This window comes from Eriocheir sinensis, chromosome 35, assembly GCF_024679095.1.
Source record: "Eriocheir sinensis breed Jianghai 21 chromosome 35, ASM2467909v1, whole genome shotgun sequence".
Classification (NCBI taxonomy): domain Eukaryota; kingdom Metazoa; phylum Arthropoda; class Malacostraca; order Decapoda; family Varunidae; genus Eriocheir; species Eriocheir sinensis.
This window is the reverse complement of record NC_066543.1, coordinates 5,751,846-5,768,685: the sequence shown is the minus strand read 5'-3', so window position 1 is coordinate 5,768,685 and position 16,840 is coordinate 5,751,846. Positions and strand designations below refer to the sequence as shown.

The window sequence follows — 16,840 nt, the reverse complement described above, 5'->3', positions numbered from 1 at the left end:
GAGGAGGTTGTATATGGAGGCAAGTTGTGGGGATTGTGTGAGGGCTACGCGAAGGGGGAGTGTAAGAGGAGGGGAAAAAAGGAAGAAGGGAGCATCAGAAGAAGGAAGAAAGGAATGCTGCAATATGGTTAAGTGGTAAAGAGAACCTACAAAGAGCATACGTATTGAGGCTGTACTGATATAAGGCTATGGAAAGGGGAAGTTGAAGAGGAGGGGAAAAGGGGAAGAGGGGAACATCAGAGAAAGGAAAAAGATGCTGGAATGTGGTTAAGGAGAAATAGTACGCAGATGAAATGAATAACAATAAAAGCAGGCCAGTAAAGGGAAAGTACATAGGGCGTATTCTGAGGCTGTATTGATATGTGGCAATGGGAAGAGGAAGTGGAAGAGAGGAATATCACTGGAAGAACGAAGGGGATGCTGGAAAATGTGGTTAAGGAGAAATAGTACGCAGATGAAATGAATATTAAAACAAAACAAGAGCAGACCAGTAAAGGGAAAGTACATGGGGCATATTTTGAGGCTGTATTGATATGTGGCTATGGGAAGAGGAAGTGGAGGAAGCGAATATTGGATGAAGGAGGGGGGGTCGAGAGAGAGAGACAGAGAGCGGGAATGTGGTTAGGAAAGGAATAGTATACGGAGGTCGCCCAGGGAGGAGGAGCAATATATGGAGGTGCTCTGATGGCGTATTGATGTGGGTGGGTGGAGGAGGAGGAACAAATATCGGGTGAAGGAAGAGAGGGGCAGCGGGAAGGTTGTAATAAGTGTGATGTAACAAGACAAGAGGCCAGTGAAGGAGGACTCGTGTAAAAGCATATGGCGAAGTTGTATTGATAAGCGACCATAAGGAAAGTGGATGGAGGCAAGTAACGGTTGGAGGAAGAGATGGAGGAAGGAATGAGGTTAAGGAGGATTGCTATATAGGAAAATGGATGGACGGAGGAGATACGGGATGGGGAAAGAGAGGGAGCAGTGAGGAATAGAGTTCAGAAGGATTGATCTACACTTAGGAAAGGTTGTTGAAGAATTTAATACCGGAGGGAGGAAGAGAGGAAGCCAGCAGTGTAGTTCAGAAGGATTGGTCTACAGGAAAGGGTACTGAAGAAGGTATACCGGATGGAGAAAGAGGAGCCGAGCAGTGTAGTTCGGAAGGATTGGTCCACAGGGAGAGGTAGTAAGAGGTTAGGAATGATTAATGATACTAAAGCTTATTCATGATTTAGGGTGATTGGGGGCAAGATGTAAAGTTGGGAGGAAAGACGAGGCAGATATAGGTCAAAGGGAGGTAGGTAACATGACTTCGAATGGTCTACTGAGGAAATGAAAAGACGGTGAGGCCATGGAGGCGTAGAGGGACGATAAAGGGATAAGGGAAAGAGAACTGGTGATAGGCTAGTTTGTATGTATAATTGTTAGTGAAGAATAGTGCAGAGTGGAAAGGAAGAAAGGAGAGCAGGGAAGGAAGACTTGTGTTGCTGGTGGAGAAAAGCAGTTAAGGAAAGTAAAGGAAAGGGGAAAAGGAAGGAAAATTCATATACACCAGTTAGATGAAGTTATGTGAAAGTTATGAGGAAGAAAAGAGAAGAGCAGGGAAGAAAGACTTGTGTTGCTGGTGGAGAGAAGCAGGGAAGGGAAAGCAAAGGAAAAGGGAAAAGGAGGGAAAATACATATACACCAGAAAGATGAAATTATGTGAGGAAGGAGATACGTCAGGAGATAGAAGGAAAAATGTGGGTGTGTTTTGAGGCTGTATCATTGTGAGGCTACGAAAGGACGAGGAGGGAGAGGCTTGGGGAGATGAAGGAAGAGGAGGAGGAGGAGGAGGGACGGAGGAAAGAAGGGACCCATAAATAACAGGCGAGAGTAATTCACGGTCATAAAGAAAGGAAAAGTAAAGAAAGCACGGAGGAAGGGAATGAAGGAAGAAATGTGGGAATAAAGTAAGGAAGACCAGGAAGTGGAAGGAAGGAAGGAAAGGAGGAACCAAGAATTTGTGGAGGATAATCGATAGTAATTTAAACGCATGAAGGGGGGAGTGATAAAGAAGGAAGAAAGGAGAGTAATAAGGAAGAAACGAAGGGCCAAGGAAGATTGGAGAGAGAAATTCAGAAGTGGAAAAAAGGAAAGAAAGAGGGAGGGAGGAAAAGAAGAGAGACGAGAGAAAATTGGAGAGAGAAATGCAGAAGTGGAAAAAGAAAGATATAGAAAAGAAAGAAACAAAGAAAGACGAGAGAAAATAGGAGAGAAAAATATAGAAGTGGAAAAAAGGAAAGCAAAGGGGAAAAGAGGAAATGCAGGAGGAGGAGGAGAAGGAGGAAGAGGAGGAGGAGGAGGAGGAGAAACCACGTAGAAGTTAAATTGTGGAAGAAAGGAAAAAGGAAAATGAGAAGATACACACACACACACAAAAAAAAATTCCACCGCATTTGTGGCTGCACCGACCTATGGAAGGGAGTAAGAAAAGGAACGGAGGGAGGGAAAGAAGGAAGGAACAAATAAAAGGAAGAATAGGAACACATAAGCAAGAATAAGTTATGGACGGAAGGGAAAAAAAAGGAAGATGGACGGAAGGAAAAAAAAGGAAGAAGTGAAGGAAAACTTTATCTAAATGTATGTAAATGTTTTTTTTATTTTGATTGTGTTGACATGAGGATAAGATAAAAATGAATGAAAGTGAAAAAAAAATAAACAGATTTACATGAACTAAACAAATCTAATGAACAAAATGAAAACAACAATAGATGAATACAATTAGCAAAGGAATAAAGAACATTGGAAAAAGAAAAAGGAGAGCTAGAAAATAGATAAAGAAAGATACGAGGAGAGAGAAAGAGAGAGATTTCGACAGGCATTGAAGGTGAGAGGAAGAAAAGGAGAAATAGGGATGCGAAAGACAAAGAAGAGTAGGGATGGATGAATTAAAAGAAGAAGAGAGAGGGAGGGAGGGAGGGAAAAGATGGAAAGAAGGAGGGAAAGGATCAAGAAAGGGATTGAAAGGAAGAGAGGAATTGGAGGAGAGGGAGGAAGAGACGGATTGGAAGAGAGGGAGGAAGAGAGGGAGGAAGAGAAGGATTGGAAGAGAGGGAGGAAGAGAAGGATTGGAAGAGAGGGATTGGAAGAGAGGGAGGAAGAGAAGGATTGGAAGAGAGGGAGGAAGAGAAGGATTGGAAGAGAGGGAGGAAGAGAAGGATTGGAAGAGAGGGAGGAGGAGAGGGAGTGGAAGGAAGGCCATACACAAGCAGAGACGTAGTGGTTGGTTGTAACATTTAGACGATGGAAGTAAGTCACGAAGAGAGGAGGAGGAAGAAGAGGAAGAGGAAGAGAAAGAAGAAGAGGGAAATAAAGAGGAAAAGGAAGAGAAAGAGGAAAAAGAAGAGGAAGATAAAGAATAATAACAAAAAGAAAACGAAGGAAAAGAATAAAGAAGAGGAGGAAGAAAATAGAGATCAGAAGGAGGAGGAGGAGCAGGAGGAGGAGGAGGAACACATGGGATATTGTCCAAGGAAGAAAAAATCGAGCCTTAGGTGAGTTTACTTTAGCCAGTAGCAACGAGGAGGAGGAGCAGCAGCAGCAGGAGGAGGAGGAGGAGGAGGAGGAGGAGGAGGAGGAGGAGGAGGAGGATTACTGGACGTGTGCCTAGGTAAAAGAAATGTGGGATAACGTAGAGTTTGGAGAAAAGAAAAAGAGCAGGGTGAAGGGGAGAAGTGGAGAGAGAGAGAGAGAGAGAGAGAGAGAGAGAGAGAGAGAGAGAGAGAGAGAGCAGCGCTAAAATCGTAGTTAGAATACCGTTCAGGAATCGCATACGAAATAAAGGATTTATCGCTCAGGCAATCCTCCCCTTGCATAGTGGGCTATAATTTATGGAAGAACACACACACACACACACACACACACACACACACACACACACACACACACACACACACACACACACACACTCGATACAAAGCTCTTGCCAAAAACAGCAAAATAAACATACAAAAAAATAACGCTTAAGTATGTGCAGAGTTGCCGATACGAAACCATTTTGCTTCTGTTATTACGGTGAACGGAAAGTGTGTTGCGTTGTGTTGTGTGGCTGGTGTTGCTGCCGCCGCCAAACATTGTAGTATTTCTGTGGGTTGGTTCCGTTCCCGTTTGCATGGATCGTGAGTTAATGTTGTGTTTGTGTTGTTTGGCGGAACGTGGAAAACTATATCCCCCTCGTTTTTGTTTTGCTTTGTTTGGTCGGCTCGCGCAAGGTTTTAGCGCTGCGGATTAATGCAGTGCCAGACAATCATTCGTTAGGTTCCTTTAAGCCGCTCATAAACCGATGTCATTTTTTTTTTGTGTTCGAGTTCTTGTTGCGAAGTTAGTTAATGACGATTATTGTGTCTGATTAGCGTTTGAGAGAGAGAGAGAGAGAGAGAGAGAGAGAGAGAGAGAGAGAGAGAGAGAGAGAGAGAGAGAGAGAGAGAGAGAGAGAGAGAGAGAGAGAGAGAGAGAGAGAGAGAGAGAGAGAGAGAGAGAGAAAGTATTGGACATTTAGTTTTTCGTACTTCTGTTTGTTCGTTTGTATCGGTGTGTGTGTGTGTGTGTGTGTGTGTGTGTGTGTGTGTGTGTGTCTAGGCTTCATTATAAACCCTCTGAATGTGTTTGCCTTCCTCACATAAAAATCATAATACTTTTCACTCCCCTCTTCGATTATAGATTATTAGGTATCCCCTTTTCCCTCACCTCTTCCTTTCTCTCCTTCTCCTCCTCCTCCTCCTCCTCCTCCTCTTTATCTGTGTGTATTGGAATTCCATGGTGTGTGTGGGGGAGGAGCAGGGGCGGGCAGACGGCGCTGATGGTGTGGTGGATAAACTCTCAGACTCGGTTCCTCCCTATCCCTTCCCTTGACTCCTGTTTCGTGACTCTTCTTGTACTCAGATGCTGGCCAGGCTCCTCCCTCCCTCTCCTCCTCATTGTGTTTAGTGGGAGTACCTTGAGAGGGTTGTTGCGTGGTGGTGGAGAAACTAAAATCTTCAAACTCAATTGCATCCTCCCTCTCTCTTTCTGGCAACGGTGTCCTACTCTTTGTGCTCAGTGTTCCTAGTCTCTGCTCTTGTTTTGAGCCTTTCCTTTAGCTAGCGCTGTTGATAAATAAGGGAGGGGGGAGGGGAAATAGATGTAAGTGGAAATGAAAATAAGAAGGGGAGAGGATGGAGAGAAGGGGAGGGAAGGGGAGGGGAGGAGCTCAATGGAAGAGGTAGGGAAGGAAGAGGAGATAAAGAAGGAAAGGGGAATGAGATTAGTGCTGCTTGTAGTTATTCACGCTTGTTGACTGTTTAATAAGGCGTTTTCTTTATTAATGTTTCTAGTCCATGCTGCTATTTCATGGTTTTAGCTCATAATGCTTGTAAATGCTTCTCTTTCTCTTTTATCTTTGAAATTCCATATAAAACAATTTTTCTACTGTTATGGTAATCACTGCTTTACGCCCTGAATTCTTATATATGCATGCAATTTTTCATTTTCCTTTCTTTACTTACTTTCCTCATTACAACTTGATGTAATGCTTTTTTTTGTCATGTTAATATTTTCTTCTCCACTATTTTGCTGATGTCACCAATTTGATTTTTTCCATGACTCGTTTTAGCGGGTGCTCTTTGAAAGGACTCTTAGCCTTCCTCCGCTGGTCGTTCTTCAGAATTCATACTTCCAAGCAGCGTTCCCAAATTATCGTACCCATCACACTGAATTTTCATAGTTTCTGACCGATAACTACAGCCCCAGAATATACAAACATCAATAAATAACGGTTTTAACGCTAACATTGATATTCTCTCGTCATTAGTGTATGTACGAGAATTTGAGGCATAAAGAAGGTAAACACAATGTGGTGAATACGATAATCTGGCACCGCTGCTTCCAAGTCACCTTTGTCTCACTCTAATGCAGCACACTCACTCCTCATCCTCTACCTCTTCCTTCGTTCCCCTGCTATCCACCTGCTTACCTACCTACTTACATCCTACCTACCTACCTACTACCCAACCCAACCCCCACTCACCCAGCCACGAACCTCTTACTCGCTTTCAAAAGTATACTTCCTACACTTTTATTTTTGTTTCCTTCACGTGCAGTCGTCGGCTCAGGTTGGCAACGGGGTGGTAGCGCCCGAAGCTTGCAGGGAAAGTAAGGATCTCAGTTGTGTTGTGTTTGTGTGTGGGGGGAGGGGGGGCGTTGTGTGTGTGTGTGTGTGTGTGTGTGTGTGTGTGTTCTAAAGGAAGGGACTATGTGTTTGTGTGGCTTTGTGCGGGTGCTAAAGGTGAGACTTGAGAGAGAGAGAGAGAGAGTTTAAATAAAAAAATGCTATCCTTGACGATGCCGCCGGTGAAAAAGCAAACATTTTTTTAAATCTCTCTCTCTCTCTCTCTCTCTCTCTCTCTCTCTCTCTCTCCTCACCCACCCCCCCGCATACATTCCGTCACGTTTCCTCGCCCTGCCCCACAATTAGCCGGCGCCGCGGGGCATTGTTGTGCATAAATGTTCCTCTCGGAGCGCGAAGTTTGGCGAGTCTTTGTCGGGAGTCTCGGAGCGCTGAGTTAAATGTGCCTACTGCGCGGCATAATGCCTCAGGCGACCCCCCCCCCATCCGCACCACACACACACACACACACACACACACACACACACACACACACACACACACACACACACACACACGCGTACACACTCACGAGCAAGTTTCTCTTTTATGTGTTCGATTGATCTTTTTTTTGTTGACACGTAAAAGATGAAAGTATCGTCAACAAAATCACGGAGGAGGAGGAGGAGGAGGAGGAGGAGGCGAGGCGAGGCGAGGAGAGGAGGAGGAGGAGGAGGAGGAGGAGGAGGAGGAGGAGGAGGTCATCTATATGAATAATACATTGACTGTGCAGTGTGCATAGTATTCCATAACAAGGGTGTTAGTGTTGAGTTACCTCCAACGGTATACGAAATGCATGCCACTCAGACTCGCCCCTGTGTTTCCGACTTAAGAGTGCTACAATCAAAGCCATAAAATAGGAGCCTTTGGTCAGCTTCATCACTTACGCCATGTTGTTGCCAATAGAGCCACGCGAAATTTAAATTATTACTGACTCGAAAGTTTTTTTTTTTCACTCTAGGTAATGGCTGGATCATGAAAGTAAAAGGTCTGTCCAGTTTCGGCCCAAGCAATTGTCGACAGGAATTTGATATACTAGTTGCACTCGTTGATTTTCACATTATAATTGGGTGGGGTAGGCCATACTGATTCCTTTGACTTGATAAATTGTAAACCAGTTCTCGTACATAAAACTCGAATGGCTCGGGCTGCAATACGTTTTCGAAATTGGGATGGCAAGAAATAGATTAGTGAGGCAGCATAATTCATTTGTGACTTAATTGTTCAGTGAATTTTCGTTTCGTTGGCCAGTTGGTTATTCATTGGAAGCCGAAGCCTGATGTGCTCTGCAGGACTTTGCCGATTACTCAACAGACAGGTGACTCATTACAAATAAAAAAAAGTGAAAACGAGTCACGTTAAAAAAAAGAAGTACAGTCCATTACGTAAGTGACTGCGATGGACTCTGACGCTGCGCTAACCAAATAACGAACGTGCAGCAGAGCGTGTAAACTGTTCAACGATGAATATTAATGAAAAAAAAAAAAAGATTGAGTTACGTTGGGGCGATGCAATGAATGAAATTAACTGACACTCGCCTGTGCGACTGACAGGAAGACACAGGGAACGATTCACATACGGATTGACTGACTGACTGACTGACTAGGTAACTGACAGTATGACGCGCATGTAACAGAACTAAACTCTGTTATCTGACCAGTGTTTCTGAATGAAGAAAAAAAATGACAACGTTGAAGAGCAAGTCAAAAATGTGTGTGGAAAAATAAGATAACCTGACAGCCAATCGCGTGTGAGTGAAAGGCGCCGAAAGTAGTGGAGTGAAGCAATTTGGAAAGTCTTCATAATGATAAGCAAGTGAGGAAAAAAAATGACGATATGGAAGGCATGACGAATGAACCTCAACTTCGTATTGTTTAAGTTAATGAGATGGTGTAACGGTTAAGTTTGGGTATATTAAAACAAAGGTACACGAACCGACCTACGAAGAACAGAAAAAAAGACACAAGGAAAAATGAACAGTCACACAAACAGACAGACAGACACAAGGAGAAAAGCACAGGCACACAAACAGACAGACAGACACAAGGAGAAAAGCACAGGCACACAAACAGACAGACAGACAGACACATACACGCAGGATACGACTCACAAACAAACAAAAACAAACGCAGTGAGAAAGAGATATACACAATCAGACGAATAGAACCACAGTGACAAAAAATAGACAAAATCACGTGTTCATACCTACAGACATGCAGACAAACAGGCAGACAGAAGGCAGCCAGACAGAAACATCATTAGAGGCCACAAATAGATCGAATAATGAAACCGTGTCCACTGTGAACAAACATACAGACACACAAACACATATATAGACACCTTCATACATGTCGGTGTGTGTGTGTGTGTGTGTGTGTGTGTGTGTGTGTGTGTGTGTAATCAGTTCTGGCATTGCTTTAATAGTTTGGCCGCTGAATGAGTATTATTCCCGCTTTATTATGAAGTAGTTAACGGCGCCATTACTAAAGTGTGAACGGATGGACGTTGTATGCGCTGTTTTGTACTTTACGTATCGATGTTGGCTCGGCTATTAAACCTTGCGTATTTACAACTATTTTTGTGGAAAGTTTAATACAATGAAAAAAAAAGGACACACACACACACACACACACACACACACACACACACACACACACACACACACACACACACACACACACACACACACACACACACACACACACACACACACACACACACACACACAGATAGATAATTGGATAGATAAATAAGAGAAAAGTAGGCAGTTCTTTGCCATTGGAAAGTTTTAATAACGTAACTCTTGGTAATTTCTGTTCTCTCTCTCTCTCTCCCGCAATAACTTTTTTCTATGACTTTTCTCCTTTTATTGGATTTCCTTTTCTTTCCTCATTACTTTTTCCGTCTTTTATTACAATATATATTTTCCTCCATAGTCATATTTCTTTTTATCTTGTTTATCTATTTTCCATCACTTATTCCTAGTTATATTTTTTTCCCTTCAATTAATGTTTTTTTTTTTTATCTGAACCATTTTCGTTTATATCATCATCCAGATTCTCTTATTTCGTTTTCTTGATACTTTTCTTTATATATTTTATTTTATCCACCATTGCTTCGTTCTTTTCTATTGCAAATTAACCCCCCAATTTTTTATTTATTTAATTATCAAAGACCTCCTGCTTCTTTCTTTTCTAATTTCCTCCTATTATATCTTCATCCCACATCTTTTTCTTCATTAATCTATTTCAGTTTTACTCTTACTTCGTACGGTTTTATCTCTTTTCTAATTTAATTGCATTGTTCATACCTTATGTCTGAATTCATTTTTTTTACACGACTCTTATTACTCCTCGAATTACACTCCTTTATCATTCCCTCGTTTCATTTCCATTCTCAAGTCTCCGTTTTTTATATAATTGTGATTTAACTGTCATGCATGTAGATAATTTTCACTTATTTTTCCTGACTTGGTTGTTATGTTCATTACTGCATTCCCCTGTCTCCCCCTTTTTTTTTTTTTACATTTCAGCCTATAACGCCGGTTGGCTTTCTTCAGGGGCCTAGCTGGTGATCGGTCCAAGCCCGTTATGGCGCAGGCGATCTTTATAGTGGCGCCAGTTATGCTTGGCTCATGCTGCCCCCCGGAACTCATTTTTGATTCACTTGGACGGTTTCTTCTAGAGTCCGGGTTGGTGGGTCGTGTTCAGGACGGTGTGTGGGTAGTCTTAGGTCACTTCGCGGTGACTGAAAAATCCCAGGTGGCAGCGTGGGGATTCGAATCGACGTTGTTCATGGCGTGATGAATGCTGGCCCAACACGCTAACCACTCAGCCCCCGCCTACCTCTACCATCCGTCATTTTCACTCCTCTCTTTCTCTACTCCATATTTTTACTTAACATTTGTTATATTACCCCGACTCACTTATTTTATACATTACTGCATTCCCCTACCTCTATTTTTACCATTTCTTCATATATTTACCTCTTTCATTTTCACTCTTCTCTTTCTATTCTAAATGATCTGCATATTGTTTTGTTTACTTTACGTTCCTTAACATTTCGTCTTGTAGTATTTCACTTTGTCTCCTCAGCTTTTCCGCTCCTTTTCTGTTTTTTTTTTTTCCACGATAGATTTTTTTGTCCACTAATAATTGACCTCGAGTCATTTTTTTTTTCGTGAACGCCATGCTTTATTATATTCCAACTCCGTCCCTTTTTTTTTCCTCCCTTATCAAACCATTTTCATGCTTTTTAATATATTTTTCTGGCCCTCATTTTTGCCTTTTCACCTCAACAAAGCATTTCCTAATTTTTTTCCTCGACGTTTTTTTTTCTTTTTATTTCAATCCTTTCCTGATACTTTCTTCCTTTATTATATGTCTTTATTATATCTTTCAACTTACATTTTCATATTTTTCTCCTTATATAGAATTAATTATCCTCTCTCTCTCTCTCTCTCTCTCTCTCTCTCTCTCTCTCTCTCTCTCTCTCTCTCTCTCAACACTACGTAATTTACTCCGTCTCCTTTCTGATGTTTGCAACTTCATAAATTATTTTCCTTATATTCCTTGATTTCTTCTTACTTCCTCGATGCTCAACTTTCTCCTATTTTATAACTACATTTTTTTTTCCCCTTCTAATCGACGTAAGTTGTTTTTCCTGCGCCTTCTCCTTCTATTCCCTCCTCTCATTATCAGTGTCCCCCTGGTCTTCCCTTCCACCTAGATGAGGCTCCCACCTGTCCCCACCATTGTACTCTGGCCACAAACTAGCCTTCCTCCTCCTCCTCCTCCCTGTACCCCTCTCCCCTCTTCTCATTTCATTAACTAAACAAGGTAGAGGCGAACAGAGGGCTGACCCGGTACTTTTCCTCTTCTTCCTCATCTTGCTCTCTTCGTCCTCCTCCTCCTCGTGTTCCCTCTCCGCCTGCCCTTGTTTGCGGTAAAGGAGACGGAGCAAAGGGTAAACGAAGCCAAGAAAAAAAAGAAAAGACAGCTCATTCAGTTTGCTCATTCCAGAGAAGCAACTGCATTATCTCAGCGTACATTTGTTGTGTCCGTTTACTATAGTATCAGATAATATAATATGAAAGAGGAAGTCTCATTAGTACTTGTGTTTTATGAAGAATATGTGCTTCCTGCCCGCAGAAATATGGCGAAGATATTTACTGTGTACAAAGAAGGTTCATTATTTATATATGTTTGGAGGATTATATTTATTTAGAAGAAGGTCTCCCTGGCGGCATTGCGCGCATCATAACTTAAATACAACAACGTCAAGACGCGCTTCCACTTCCATAAATAAGGTGCGAAATGTAACTGTTGTCGCCCAGGTGGTAATTTGTCGAGCTTGTGCCGTTAAATATCAAGAAAACTCGCGTACCTCCTTCATGGAATGCTATTTTCCTCAATTACAAGTATAATCATGACGAAGCACTGTAACTTGATGGCGGTAAGAAAACAAATAATATATGTTTATGTTTAACGTTTAAAATCGAGGAAACTAATTCACTTCCCTCACGCAATGTTTTTCTTTTCTTTCATTTGTCAAGTGTAATCATAAAGAAGCCCTAACACTTTAACTTTATTACAGAGAGACAAAAAGTATATAGGTTTGTTTGTACGTCTGTCAAGGAAGTGGGAGTGATAGAGAAGTTGAAACACGTCCACTCTCCACTGTATCTCTTTTTCACACGCTTGCTCTGTGTGCTAGAGAAATACAAGGCAGCGAGAGCCACTTCATCAGCATTCTCTGTCGTAGTTTTGCCCGCTGTGCTACATCCATTTGCGTCTAAGTCCGCTGTGTTAATGCCAGCTGTTCCTAAGCCGTCAGTGTATTTTCTCACCCGTAGTTTATTCTGCACCGCCAACGACACTCTTCCCAGAACCGCCACTTTACATTCCTTCGCCAGACCATCATCGCCATCACCACTTATCATTCCCAGCTCCACCGTTTCGTTCATTACAGTTTCTTACACTATTCTATACCGTTACCAATCCATCCAATCCGCCAAATTTATTCACACTCCCACTTCTTCATATCACCACCAATACACCATCATAATACTACTCATAACTTCCAGCAGTACCTTTCCATTTTAACTGAATCCCTTCCATTATTCTTCTTTGACACCATTCCATTCACCAACTTGTCAATTCACACAACCACAACTTTAAATCACCATCACTACACTACTCATAATTCCCAGCAGCACCTTTCCATTTTAACTGAATCCCTTCCATTATTCTTCTTTGACACCATTCCATCCACCACCTCGTCTATTCACACAACCACTACTCCATATCACCATCCATACTCCATCACTACACTACTCATAATTCTCTGCAGTACCTTTCCATTTTAACTGAATCCCATCCATCATTCTTCCTTGCCACCATTCCATCCACCACCTCGTTTATCCACACAACCACCATTTCACAATATCACCAATACATCATCAAAACATCACTCACATTTCCCCAGCTGTATCATTCCACTCATCTTCAGACCCTTCCATCATTCTCTATTGCCACTACCTCAACTCCGCACACAACCGCCTCCGTCATCACCACCACAACTAAACAAACATCACCACAAACTTTACTACAGCCTCACAGCGTTTTAATTTCGACGCAGCCTCTTACATAGTTTTCCAGCGCCACAGTTCCATGTCACCTTTTCACAGAACCACCAATACACACATAACTACCCTCCCCCCACCCCCACCCCACCACCACACACACATAAATACACCGCGTAACACCACAATCTCACCAATCTTCACACGGCACCATTTCCATCACTGTTCTCTTCACTGCACGCCTCACCTTCCTCTGTAAACTCTTAAAGGATCGTATTACTAAACATTTCGTTGCCCAAGTTCACATATTTGACAAGTTTTTCATAGGAGTTTTGAGCATTTCCAGGAGTAGTTTTATGGCTCTGGTCGTAGTTTGACTCTTCTTCTGTACCGTGAACCTAAAGAAAACCTAAAGAAACACTCATTATAACCCGGTGTATCCCCTCTTTGACCTTTAGAAATAGCTGATGTGAGAACCGAAAGTGTCTCGTAATACTGACCTAATTAAACTCTTCACCATCACACATCCTCACCATCTCATGCACCATCAGTTAGCCAATACACACAACCACTCCACACAGCACACTTTCCATTACATTTTCCTCACCTTCACCGCGCACCTCACCCTCCTTCCTCTGTACCACCGTAGGCAATCATTTCACCAATACACATCCTCAGCGTCCCCCCTCCCCTCATCCCCTCCCTTTCCCCCCTCGTCACTCTATTCCCCGAGGTCAAACAAAACTCTTACATAAGCCTTAGAAATGGAACGAAAATATGGAGTCTTGATAGGAGTTGTTGCCCTTTGATGTTGAGGTGTTTTTTTTTTTACCTGGTTCTTGCCTGGATTTGTGTGTGTGTGTGTGTGTGTGTGTGTGTGTGTGTGTGTGTGTGTGTGTGTGTGTTCGTGCAGAGACAAAGCAGTGCCAGCCTTCCAATCCCCGGTGTGTGGGTGTTTGTTTGTTCTGAAGGAGGGCCGAGCGAGGCGTATTGGCAGGCAGCTTTTCCTCTGTCTAACAAGTTTCTTTCTCTCCTCTCAAATCATTTCTCTTGCCTACAGTTTTTCTTCCCTTCTTTCCTTCCTGTCTTGCTTTATTTCTTTCCGGCAGACGAGAACACGCAAGTATGTTACAAATTCATGGGACTCAGTAACTTTCTGTATTGTACCTTTGGAATGGAATGTACGAATTATCAAGCGCAGTTCTCCCAGTAATCTCAACAGCTGACGGAGGAAGCCTGGGCAGCGAAATAGCCGATCACAATAAATTTAGCAGTCGATCCCAGTAAACCCAGTAAACCAGTAAAAGCCAATCCCATTAAATGAAACGGTATTGAAGCTTTTTTTGATCACCCGGAATAGGCAATAGCCAACCCCAGTGAACGCACCAGTAGCTGACTTCTTTTATCTGATAGACAGTCCCTGTAATCTCAAGTCTAAGTTTTCTTCACGCTCTGAGTTCTCTTCCTCAAATTTCAGACAATGGAAATAACTCACGTCCCAGCTGCGGAAACCCTAGTTCAATTTTGACAGCTTAACAAATAACCTCACTCATTATGGAATTTTGTTGTGCAGGTTCGGCTTTCCATCAGCCCTAATTACCACCAACTGCACAATATTCTGGGAAAGTGAACTCATTAACTCGGCGTCAATTTAAAACTTATCCACAGCGCCAGCAACTGATTGGGCCCCACAACAAGTGCTTAAGAGATAACTTACGAGCGCTAATCGGGCTTGCACACTGGGGAAAAAATAATCTTGGTCAGACACCTAGTGCAGCTCTTTGTGATTAAAGTATAACAAATAGGCTTGTATCAAAAGCAAAAAAAAAAAGAAAATAGCTATATGTATTTTGAAGTAGCGGTGGCGCCATGTCGGGCACAGAACGAGCGTTTGATGCGTTGGTACGGCGAAGAAAGGAAGGCTTGAGAGATGAGAGTGGTGGCGATAAAATTGCATTATGCAGCGAGGAATGGCACGGGAAATGTTTTAAAAGTTATCACGCTTAATATTCAGATCACGCTTCCCCGCGCCGCCGCTGGGTGAAAGCATTCCTCACACACACACACACACACACACACACACACACACATACCTTGCATACATACTTATATTCATTAAAGCTGAGCGCAGTTTCTTGCCGTTCTCTTAACCCAAAAAATACCTCGGCGAAAACAAAGGAAAAAAATTAGCAAGGGAGAGAAAAAAAAAGATTGAACGAGCAAAGGCAACACCACAGCAAGGCATTGTCACGGTTGTTGCGCGCCAAAAGCTTCATTTTTATCTCCCGCCATAAAAGGGGAAAACAAAGCTGAGGAAAAAAAAGGAAACCAAAAAATAGGGAAGTGAAGTGAAGGAGGAGAGAAGGGGATAAAGAAAAGCTGTCCAGTGTAAGAGACAGAAAGAAAGAAAAAAATGAGCAAAGTGAAGGAGGAAAGAAAGGAAGTCATCCAGTAAGAGGAAAAAGTGAACAGGAGGAAGAGGAGAAAAGTGAAGAATGAAAGAGAAAAAAGAACACACAAAGGAACACAAAGGAAGAACAAACAACAGCAGACCTGCTGGTCCTTACGAGGTTGTTTGTGACAAGCTACACTAACTATCTAATCAAAGGTGGAAGATGAAGGACAGGAAAGGCGAAGGCTCCTCCCCACCCCCTCATCCCTCCAGCCAAAGCTGGCAGGGAAGGAAAAAGAACCATGCAGCATGGAAAAACTGCATGGAATTTATGTGGGAAAGAGGAAAGAACTACCATTACTGCTACCACTAACCGGGCGATAAAAGCGGACAAGGACACCAGTATTCGAAAGAACTTAACGTTATTACGACAATGAGTAATATCTTAGTTGCTGGTTGGATTCAAAACACTTGTCTAATCTATTCTTGAAGGCCGTAACTGTTGTACTGACACACACACACACACACACACACACACACACACACACACACACACACACACACACACACACACACACACACACACACACACACACACACACACTTGTGGCCTAGACCTGACCGAGGTCAGACGTGGGTCACGGCGCTCCGAATGGAGTAGCCCGGGGCCAGCCTGTTGGTCTCCCCCCTTCCCCTACTTCCCCCTCTCCCATTTCATCAAAAACCCAACATCGTAAGAAACTTTTGTGACATCAAGCTTAATCATGGCGAGAAACAGTGAGGGCAGTGCGTTTGCGATGCCTTGAAGACACTCTGGAGTAGAAATGGCCATTGTAACGCCGACGCGGCCTTTCCATCCAGCCGACGCCCCAGGTCCCCCCAGGTACACCAGCCCGACCATCGTGTTGCTGGGAGAAGTCGGTTCAGGTGCAGTGCAGTGTTGAGGCCCGTCACTCAGGTGGGGCAATCAGCACGCCGCTCACCATACAAGGCAGTGCAGACGACAGACGTCCCCATCGTTAAGCCCATAAGCTGGGTGACGGCCTACGCCGCCTCTACCTGCACCCCCGCCATCAATTGCGACCTGACCCTTTTTGATCCGGGGTTGACCTGGAACTTAACACCTGACCCGCCACCCGGAAGACGACACCTCCTCTCGCACCGACGCACTGCAATCCACCATCTTTCCCCCCCCCCCCCCCTCCTTCTCTCTTCTATTTCATCACAAACTTTCCCACAATGTAAACCACAGACCCCCTATACCCCTTTCATATTGCGCTATTTCAACAGTGTATTTATAATGTGTATATTTTCAGCTTAACAGCTGCAATCATTTAATAAACCGATTATTATTATTATTATTATTATTATTATTATTATTATTATTATTATTATTATTATTATTATTATTATTATTATTATTATTATTATTATTATTACACACACACACACACACACACACACACACACACACACACACACACACACACACACACACACACGCGCGCCTTACCTGAAGAAGGGGATGTTGGAGGGGTGGCGGTAGAAGAGCAGCAGGTTGGGGGTGTCGTCGTGCGGGGGGTGGAGGATGGCCTTGCAGGGGAGAGCCACCGTGCGATCCACCAGCGTCTCCACCACACTCACCACCGCTGCAATGAGAGATAAGAACAGTTAGGAGAGATGGAGAGAC

At 43.1% G+C, this 16,840-nt stretch overlaps 1 protein-coding gene across 1 annotated transcript in view; it reads right to left on the bottom strand.

Annotated features, from left to right (window-relative positions):
* LOC127007547 (contactin-3-like) overlaps positions 1 to 16,840 on the bottom strand; it is a 249,851-nt gene that overhangs the window by 231,551 nt on the left and 1,460 nt on the right. Inside the window, exon 2 of the mRNA XM_050878716.1 lies at positions 16,664 to 16,799. Coding sequence (XP_050734673.1) covers positions 16,664 to 16,799 — 136 coding nt within the window. The remainder of the gene's footprint in view (positions 1 to 16,663; positions 16,800 to 16,840) is intronic.